At 39.6% G+C, this 10,113-nt stretch overlaps 1 protein-coding gene across 1 annotated transcript in view; it reads left to right on the top strand.

Annotated features, from left to right (window-relative positions):
• The window catches only part of PDE8B (phosphodiesterase 8B), a 204,654-nt gene that overhangs the window by 157,944 nt on the left and 36,597 nt on the right, over nucleotides 1–10,113 (top strand). Inside the window, exons 7-9 of the mRNA XM_019532208.1 lie at nucleotides 937–1,025; nucleotides 7,157–7,235; nucleotides 9,513–9,653. Coding sequence (XP_019387753.1) covers nucleotides 937–1,025; nucleotides 7,157–7,235; nucleotides 9,513–9,653 — 309 coding nt within the window. The remainder of the gene's footprint in view (nucleotides 1–936; nucleotides 1,026–7,156; nucleotides 7,236–9,512; nucleotides 9,654–10,113) is intronic.

Here is a 10,113-nt window from a genome sequence, read left to right as displayed (position 1 = left end):
CTAGCTACTATGAAACTATGAAACCTGCTATTCATAAAGCAGGTGTGCTTAAGGCTCGTGATCAGGTTCAGAGCACTCTGCTTGTTGGGCTTACATTAAACTGGGAAGTGAATTAATGGCATTAAGGGGACCATTATGTCACAGCCAGCTGAAAAGGAATGTTTTAGAGGTGCATGGGTTCATCAGGGCTGTTCCCAAAAAATACCACCAGGGTGAACCAGAAAGTTTCTGCCCTCCTAGAACTACAGGTCCACTTCAGGGGGGAGAGACTGCACACCAAAACAAAATGCTATGATGCCTTTCAATGGCACAAGTCATTTTTATTCTGTTGAGTGGTTTCATGACACCACTCACAGCATTAACCCCAAGTTAAGGTGTCCAGCATTCAATAGCGTGCTTCACTGTGTGGTATTTCAATAATAGTGCTGAGGGGTCAAGATACACCACACACAGCATTATCTTCTGCTGTTGCAGCACTCCAGTGCCTCCATTCTGACTAAGTTATGGAAATCAGCTTCCTCACTTAAAATACACACCCCAAATTAGGAGGGGTTTATTTGGCACGTGGGGGAGAGGAAAATGCATGTGGTTTTATTGTGAGTGATTTGTGTTTCTAAGAGATTTTGCTTCCATTCAGCATTAAAGGATGGGCATGCACATTGAAATGTTCTTGGAACATAGGTTGTGCATCAGATGTTTATTTTTTACCATTACCTATTTAGCTGGTTTCCTAAAACAAAATGATAAAATGTGCAGTTGTTTAAAATGTGCAGTTGCTTAAAATGTGCATGGCACTAGGCAATGTTGTGTTGGCAAGTAAAGTCAGTACAATAGAAAAATATTATAGCATTAGCTACAAACAGTTTTAAACAGACTATAAATAATGGTTATAAAGCAAATGACCTATTTCATGTTTTGCCTCTGATTCTTTTTTAGAGATTTGTGGAGAATAGCAGCATAACTGCTTGTTACAATGAATTGATTCAACTAGAACATGGGGAAGTGCAGTCTCAATTCAAACTACGGTATGTAGAAGTACAGGACACTACAAACATAAAATATTGGAATTACAGAGTTCTTGATCCTATATCACTTTACCTTCTGACATCTCTCTGGTCAGTTATTATATATCACATCTGTATTTTAACTTTACTGAAGGTGGTGAAAATGAGGAGTAATATTATTGTTTCAGTCAGACAGACCTAGAGTTTTATTATTCAGTACTCTGGGAATTATTTTTTTATGCTTCTAATTGACTGTGGATTCCAGGTACAATATTTGGCATTTAGAGAAGCTGTCACAAATGTTATCAATTCTTATATTTATGTTCCCTCCCATCTTAATATGACCTCTGATCCTGAATCTGAACTGCAAGCCAGCTGTATCTTTAAGGCATCATTCTTAATGTCTGTCAGGATGAAATGTCAGTTTATAAATATATTATTCTAGTAGAAATAAAATAAGAAAATTATAAAATTCACTTGGGGGGCAATTTCAGAGAAAGTACATCACAAATCAGAGTCTGGATTGCATATCATAAAACTCCAAGAAGGTAGTTTATTGTTCATCTGTTCTATTATCTTCTCACTGCCTGTGACATCCTGACATTTGAGATTGAGTGAAAACTACAGATCTCAAGATTTGTCTCTTTCTTCACTCCGATGAAACTTTCATCGACTTCAGTAAAGAGCTTTGTCATGGTAAAAAATTAAAAATTAGAGTTGTATTACATGGTAGTTTTTCTTAATCATGTTTAGTTCTACATTTAACATACATGCCTTTGTATACACAAACATATTTTTGGTTGTATTACATAAATAACACACTTTTAGGAAAAATATTCTTCAACAAATATCAAGGAGGAGTACTTTTCAGTGGTAAAACAAGGAAAAAAAATCATTTTTTTCTGTGAATTTGGGTTCTCTAAAGGTGTGCGCCAATACTTCTTTATTAACTGACCTGATCTTTTGCTTGAACCAGATGGAACAAAACTGGGCTATTTACAGAGTCTGAATTATGTCCGTATATTGTATGTTTTTTTACAGCATTGTTTTCCCAAGGGATATTAAGATGATGTCTGAGCTTGCACAAACTTTTCCCATTTGCAAATTTATCATCATGTACACACATAATAACTTTGCACAGGGAAGCATGATTTGTATATATCGTAAGTTATTCATGCAAAATTGCCAGCAGTTTCAAATCATCTTTTAAAATCAGACATTTGATTTCTGTTTAATTTCTAACCATGAATAGATGAAACATTTTGAATGAATAAAACGGTACAGAATAGAACAAGGTAAATGCAGATAAAATTATTAAATTAATGTTTTCAACCAGCCACTGAGTGAAAAACTGTCTATTTGGGTTATTTATCAATTGCATTATTGAATGAAGAATGTTTCAGTAGCCTTCCAGCAATTTTCTTTTACTATTGGTCAGATGTTCACATGATTTTGGACCAAAGCTAGCTCTGGTGTAAGTACAGTAATAAGGAAACTTTTCAGAAGTTACACTGTGTGCTTTCTAGTGGTCCTGGTTCCTGGGTGATGCTTCTGGCCTGTCAGTTACAACATTAAAAATCCACATTATCCAAAATTTAGTCTTTTACAAAGCAATTAATGTATGGTACCCACTGTATCAGTCATTTGTGTTAAGGGTAATGGGTACAGAGAAGAACAGGAATACTGTGGTTTATTAAAAGAAAATATTTTTCAGATGACTAAAATGTAACTTCCAAGATTACCAGCTTCGTACTTAGCAAACAGTGTTATAGTAGATTTTTATCATCCAGCCATGTGCAAAGTTACATTCATGCCAAGAACTGAAATATATGCAATTAACATACTTAATTTCTTACCTGAGAAAAGTTACCTCTTTACTCTTTTTGTACCTTTTACCAATGGAATCTCCTGTCCTCTAATGTTTGTCAGAAACATACAGAAATAAAGGAACAAAGGCTTAAAAAAAACCCCAGTAGGCATTGCTTACATGTCATCATACTGAACATGCCCTCACATTTCCTGGTCTGTTTTATTTTGTTTTCTTTTCCATTAATGGTGATACCCTCCTTGTTGAGAGTGCAAAACTAGGATGCTTTAATATGTCAAATGCTGTTCCCGAGAACAGAATGGTAATACAGCATGAACACATGCTGCATGAACAGTGTTAATTATCAATACAAAAAAAAAATTCCCGAATCTGGGAAATACGACTCACGTAGATTCCAGAGACGTAGTTAGCCATGTTAGTCTGAAGTCACGCAGAAGCCAGGGTAGACTTGCACCTTTATAGAATAACTAAATCAGAAATGTATAGCATAAACCAGGGATGGGAATTATTTTGGCTGGAGGGCCACTTAATGAGTTCTGGTGAGCTGTTGAGGGCTACAAGATACGCCTTTTGTCAAGTTGTTAAGCCCCTCCCCTTAACAGGAGCCCAGCCCCCTGGCCACCATCTTGGGACTGGAAGTCCCACCCCTAGCCTCATAGGGAAGTCTCTCTCTTTGCCCAAAAGGTACTCCTTTTGGGAGGGAGGTTTGCAGTCTTGGAACCAGAAGTCCTGCTCTGTCACACAGTCCGTGACATAAGAAGACTTGCCCACCCGACACCACATGCCACCTCCCTTGCCACCATGTTGGTCCCAGAATCCCTGCCCCCTCATCACATCAGAAGGCCAAATCACCTGTCCCCAAACCCTGCCCCCCTCACTGCCATGTTGGTTCCAAAATCCTCTGCTCCCATCACATGGTTCCTAGGCAGAAGCTTCCTCTTCCCAGCACCCCCTGCTTTGGGTCTGGGGGACAGGACAGGCTGGGAAGTGGTGGTCAACTGCCTACCAACTGGGGCTTGAACCTACCGCACAGAAGACAGAGAAAAGCCAGCTTTCAGAGGGTCAGTGGTGGTCCAGAGATAATTTTACTACAGAGAAGCAGGCGCAGGCTGGATAGAATCTCTTGGTGGGATGGATACAGCCTTCAGGCCATATTTTGTCCACCTCTGGCATAAGCTTTAAAATGAGCATAAGGCTATGCTATACATCTGTGATTTAATTAGTCTGTAAACATGCAAATCTACCCAGCCTTCATAAGGATTGCCACACTTCTCTGCAGGTTTATTTAAAATAGCTAATGAAGGTTTAAAGTCCACATAAAAATTGGAAACCAGTAGTGTCAGTCTCTACATGTATTTAATCTACCTGATTTACTGATATTTTTTCACCTAGATTGTTTAAAAAAACTGTAGTCATTTTCTTTAATTCATTTTCCTTGAACTAAATTACATAAAATCTGTCTACTTTAAGCTTTTTCTACTTATTTCCACATTAGTAATGTGCATCTTACTGTAGCATGTTGGAGTCCCTAGTTAGGCCATGATGCCCTTGCAGCTCCTGCTCTGATCTGGCCTGCTAGGTCCCTTTCCTTTTCCCTCTCCTACCATGCCTTGATGTATTGAGTTGATTGGTGAAAACGGAGGCTGCCTTGAGGTCCCAGGTCAAGCCCTTGTCTGTCTTTTTGCCAGCAGGTCTCTCTCAGACTCTGCTGGTCCCAGTCCTGCCCCACACACACTAAGTGGGCCCTCTTGGCCCACCTGTGCCCCCAGGGCACCTATCATCTTAAGGGCTATTCATGACCTCCAGCTACCTCCATACTCATGCACATGACTCATATGTTATCAGTCAGTCACTCTTATCGGCCCTGGTTAGACCTCTGCCCTTATTGGGGCCTTAGCCTTCCTGGCCTCCACCCCTTTCTTCTAGCTGGGCTCCTTAGCTCAGGCCCACTGCACCAGACTTGGCTTCTTGGCCACTGGGACTGTTGGCCTTCCCATACTAGGCTTCTGCTGTCCTTTGGCTTAAGCCTACTCTGCTTCCTGAGCCCAGCCCCCTGCAAGGGCTCAAAACACCAGTGTACCCCTGGCAACCCACTGTGGGTTAACTGGAATGTGCCTCTTAAGTGCCCCGCTGGGGCCTTCTCACATGCCCCTACAGCCACATCCAAACCACCGGTCTGAACTTCAAACTGAAATACAAGCACCCAGGTTATAACTAAGCCATTCCCATACTGGGTTTAAACATAAACAATTCACCACAGAGCTCTTCCCCATACAGGGGCATACTTTCCCAATGGGTCTAAGCATCTTACTGGCAGTCGCAGGGCAGCCCATCTGTCAGCCAGATACTCCTCTCTGGCCTTCCCAGATGAGCTCTTCTCCCTGCTGCCTGCAAAGCCACACTGACTGCCTGGGCTCAGGCCCTGGCTTTATGTACCTCCTGTGCCCTGGCCCTTCCTGTCAGATATCTCTCTAGCCACCTATAGGGATTTCCATTCTAGGCCTGCTGACCAGGTTGCTATCAGGGCAGTTTACTGCTGCAACCCTTGCTGCCTTAGCAATGTCCCTACTGCTCATGTGAGGCTCAGCAGCCAACCCCACAATAGGCATTCTCAGCCTATGAGTCCCTGGTTGCCTATTCCTATACATATCATGTAGTCTGCCCCCCCAGCACCTTGTGATGTCCCTGCTGTCTCTACCCTCAAGTAAGCAGAGCCTCTGACTTTGTTACATTTACCACCATCTTTCACATAACCTCTGAATTTTAACACACATTTTTAAGCCCACAATTATACAACTAGCTTTTGTATAGTAACCTATTTCTCAGAAGGAAGGATTTTTCCCAGCAAGCTAGTGTTTTGAATGAGTTTGGCATAAAATTCTGAATAAGTAACACCATCAAACTGTGTTATGAGTGTTAGTGTTCATGCTTAGTTGACTTTTTTTCTGTTTTCTTCAAATACGTTTCATCAAAGTGTAGTAGAGTCTTGTTGTAGCTGTAATAGTCCAGGCTATATGAGAAGCAAGGTTTTAATGGGAATATCTTTTATTGGACCAGCTGTATAGCTGGGAGAGCTCATTAGACAAACTTTCAGAAACAAAGCACAGTTCTTCAAACTGGACATTAATTCTACTGGACTACTTGTTTCTGGTAAATGCTCAAAAATTATGCATTTTTTTAAAAAGTTGATTAGGAGCGAGGGCCTTTCAGGTGGGAATTTCTGACTTTGCTAGTTTGGGCTGCAATTTAAATTATTCACATCCAATATTGTGGTCTGAATAATAGTATTTGCATAATATTCCTATTTATTCTCTTGAAAGATAATCATTTTGTGTCATTTTTTTAGATACCAACTCTTTTTGAGCTACGTTAGTTGTTATGAGACAGAATCATATTATGATGCTACTTTGGTTACTAGAGAATCCACTGTAAAACGACAGTTGAGTAGGGAAGACTTTTGCTGAGTTCATTAGACCATTTGTATAGAGTTGGCATGACATACATGCATATATGTTGCAGTCAATCATAGATAAGAGTAGTAGCAGTAGTTTGTCAAAGAAGACCAAATAAGTTTCTTTTAGTATAGACCACACGTTAGAATAAACCTAGTTTTTCCTGTAAATAGCTACTGGCTGAATTGAGCTTTGGCTCAATTTTACGTTCTATATATTTTATCGTGTAAGGTAATTCCCTTTTTAGGAAAAACTGGGATTTTCTCTCTATGTTACTTCAAGGGGTGTGCTGAAGAGACAGAAAACTGACATGAATATTTACTGGAAGTAATAAGGACTAGGACATGCAAAAATCAAGCTGCCAAAAATAATTTGCTGACTAGAACTTTGAAATAGCTATATAGTCTCCTCTGTTTACATTGATCAATAGCCTATGTGGGTAATGAAGGCTTCTCTAATATACTGGTATTTTTATATGTATCAACTACAGTGATTATTGTACTCACTAGTTTTTTAATGATCACTACACTTTAATCTTGATGTAAGAGCCTGTAGTAATTAGTTGACTTTTAGTTGTTTGCTATGGAAAGTAAGTTTGAGAGGGGTGGAGGGGAGAACAAACCTACTATTAGAAAGGTGTAATAGCCAAGATAAATTTTACAATGTAAATAACAGTAACAATTATTAAGTCTCAGAAACGTATGAAAACTGAATTTCCTGAGATAATGATTATAGTAGAAAGATTTGCATGGTTTTGTCAAAAGAGATTTTTAACACGAATCATCTACTAATAAGCATCAAGTAATCCCATATTACAGTTAGCAATGGAAAGTATAGTAGTAAAACTAATGTGAAACATTTGCTAATTGCAGGGCTTGTAATTCAGTATTTACAGCACTAGACCAGTGTCAGGAAGCTATAGAAATAACCAGCGAAGATCATGTTATTCAGGTATGGAAAAGATCATTTATTTGAATATCTGGGGGGGAAACACTATTCACTTCTCTTTACTTTCCTTGCATCAGTTTCACTGATCGTTGGAAAGGTTGAACAATGAAACCACATAGAACGACCTGCTTGTTTTTGTATTTTGCATGTTAGCATTGGCTGCATTTTAAGGCCTTCCATTCGCTGACCCTGCAGAAATTTGATTTAAGTCATCCCCAGGATTTTTAGTTATGCTTTTATTTTTAAGTACAAAGCTGAGAAAGGAAAATCAGATCTGAAAAAATACTACTCAAGGAGTACATTTACAGTCTATCCAGTGTTGAGGCAATAAGAGAACAAGATGTCCTTGAGAGTTAAGTACTACTTTTTTACCTTAACAAAAAATGTATTTTTTGTTGTTGTCCAGTCAAATGCTCTGTGCAACTATTTTCCACTTACATGGCACTTGATATTAGAAGTGTGAGGATGGGGCACACCAATAAACAAGAGCCTAGTAATGGCTTCAGGCTGAAACAGACAGTACCTGAATGATTGACAAGACATTTTTTTTTCTTTTTCCTATGGTTCCTCCCTTTTGCTGTCTTGCCTCATGACTCCTCGATGAGTATTCTTGTTGTTACAGCTAGCAGGGCAAATCGACATGTGAAATTTTTATGTGATACACTACAAGCACCAGAAACATGCCAGTATACTATTGTTGTGCAATTTGTAATTTGACCAGTAGCACCAGCACTCAATTTGCTATTTTCACAGGAAATAGCATTGACCACCTACTCACTGCCCTTTATGCAGATCACAGCAAATATGACCAAAAAAAAATAAAAAGTTGAGGACATTCTTTGAAGTAAAAAAGCACAGATTTGCGTAAGCAGTAGTCATAAGCTTTTTTTTGCTTTATGAAAACTTTCATGAGTGTTTCAATTTGTTTGCTTGTAAGAATCTACACATAGCAAAAATATCTGAAATCAGTAGCATAACTTGGGGTAGGTGAACCTACAGATGCTGCCTGGAAGGGGATAGGATGGGACGAGAGAGAGAGGGCAGATCCCCAGGGCCTCTCACTACAACCTTTCCGTGCTGCTTGTTCCCTTGCCTCACTCTGCTGGCACTTTCGGGCTCCACGAAGCTGTGGGCACAGGGAGTGGGCGTCATAGGGTGCAAGGCATTCTGAAATGTGCAGTTTTAGAGAGCACCAATGGAGTTTCCTGCTACTGCCAAATTCAGCTTCTTTTTTTGCCCTCTACGCATGTACTGCAATGGCTCTCTGCTTTGTTCCTATGCCTGCAATCTGAAGGAGGAGGGAGGGTGTGGAAGGGTGAAAGACAGTTGTGTAGGGCACATTTTTTCCACACTATGCCTCTGTCTCAAATGCTCACTTGTATTTACTTGAAAGTTACACAGTCTTTTTCATGGGCATCTTGAAACTTTTGTTTTCCTTTCTATTTCTACTTGCATATATATTTCTGTCATCCAAACAGGAAAGAGGTTACTGTGCACTTAAAGTGACTAGTCCCATTCCATATCCAGTGAAACTCGCCCAAGACAGTGTGGGGCCTAGGTAATACTTAAACCTCACCTATTTTGACATCTTAAGTTAGATTTTAGGGATACCATGGGCTTTTACCTGGCCTTCTGCATAGGTCTGAATTTCACCTCTGGGAGAAAATGGAAAGCGCAGCTGATGGGAACACTTAATAACAGTAAATATGCCCAGAGGCCTAAAATATCCAGTGTTGGAAAAAATATAGATAGCAAGCTTTTGTTAAAAAAAAAGCACCTGAAAGAAAAATGAGAAGGGAGGAGGGAATTCTGTTTATGGATAACTGGCGAACAGGAAAAGTGGTTAAATTTGCCAAGCCTATTACTTGCTATGAATAGATCACTCAGCCTTGATTATAGTGTATTGAATAAGAAGAAGAGAGGTTGAGTGTGGGTGTTTTTTAATTAAAGATCTCAGGCCAAATTCTGCACTGGTGTACGACCTATATAATCCCTTGATTTATTTCTGCTTCTTCACACATCATCCATGTGTTAGAACCCATCCAGAATCCTACAGACTTTCAATGGGAGCAAGGTCAGGCCTTGACGAAAAATGCTTGCTCTGGTAAGAAGCAAACTGTGGGCTATACTATGTGCATTTTTATAACAGAAATAGCTGTTGGTATAATGCATGGTACAACACTTTGTTTTATTATCAAAATGTTTTGATATTTATGTATTTTGCATAAATGCTTTCCTATTTCTCATCTTTAACTAAAATCAAAGAACTTCTTTTGACAGTATGTCAATCCAGCCTTTGAACGCATGATGGGGTATCACAAGGGAGAGCTTATAGGAAAAGAACTTACTGAACTACCAAAAAGTGATAAAAACCACGCAGACCTTTTAGATACAATCAACACATGTATCAAAAAAGGGAAGGTAGGTAAATAAGGATAAAGTTGAACAAAACTCATTTATATTTCTATACTGCCTTGTTTAGATTTTATTAGAATTGAAAATGCCATGTCTCAGCTCTGCTCATAAATCACAAATGTATATGCAAGCAGGTTAGGGTGGCACCTTATAGGTTAGTTTTTGTCTACACTGGGCAACTGAATGAATTAAATTAGTCTCTAAGGTATCCCCCTACCCTACCTTCTGCTTCACTTCAGATTAACATACTCAACTACCTTTCTCACAAATGTTTAGTCAGAACTCAGTCCCCTTTGGGGGATATTTTGGCCACAACAGACCATGATACCCATATCCATGCCCCATGTGGCATGAGGGCATGCCTGGGATCCCCTGAGCTAGTTAGCAGAGCCAGGTGCTATATTGACAGTCACCTGGCTGATGCTTAAAGCGGTTTGTTTCTCTGGAGGCCACCAAAATCACAGAC

The sequence above is a fragment of the Crocodylus porosus genome, unplaced genomic scaffold (assembly GCF_001723895.1).
Source record: "Crocodylus porosus isolate Cpor-Errol unplaced genomic scaffold, CroPor_comp1, whole genome shotgun sequence".
NCBI classification, from domain to species: Eukaryota; Metazoa; Chordata; order Crocodylia; family Crocodylidae; genus Crocodylus; species Crocodylus porosus.
The sequence above is the reverse complement of the archived record's forward strand: the minus strand, read 5'-3'. Positions and strand labels throughout refer to the sequence as shown.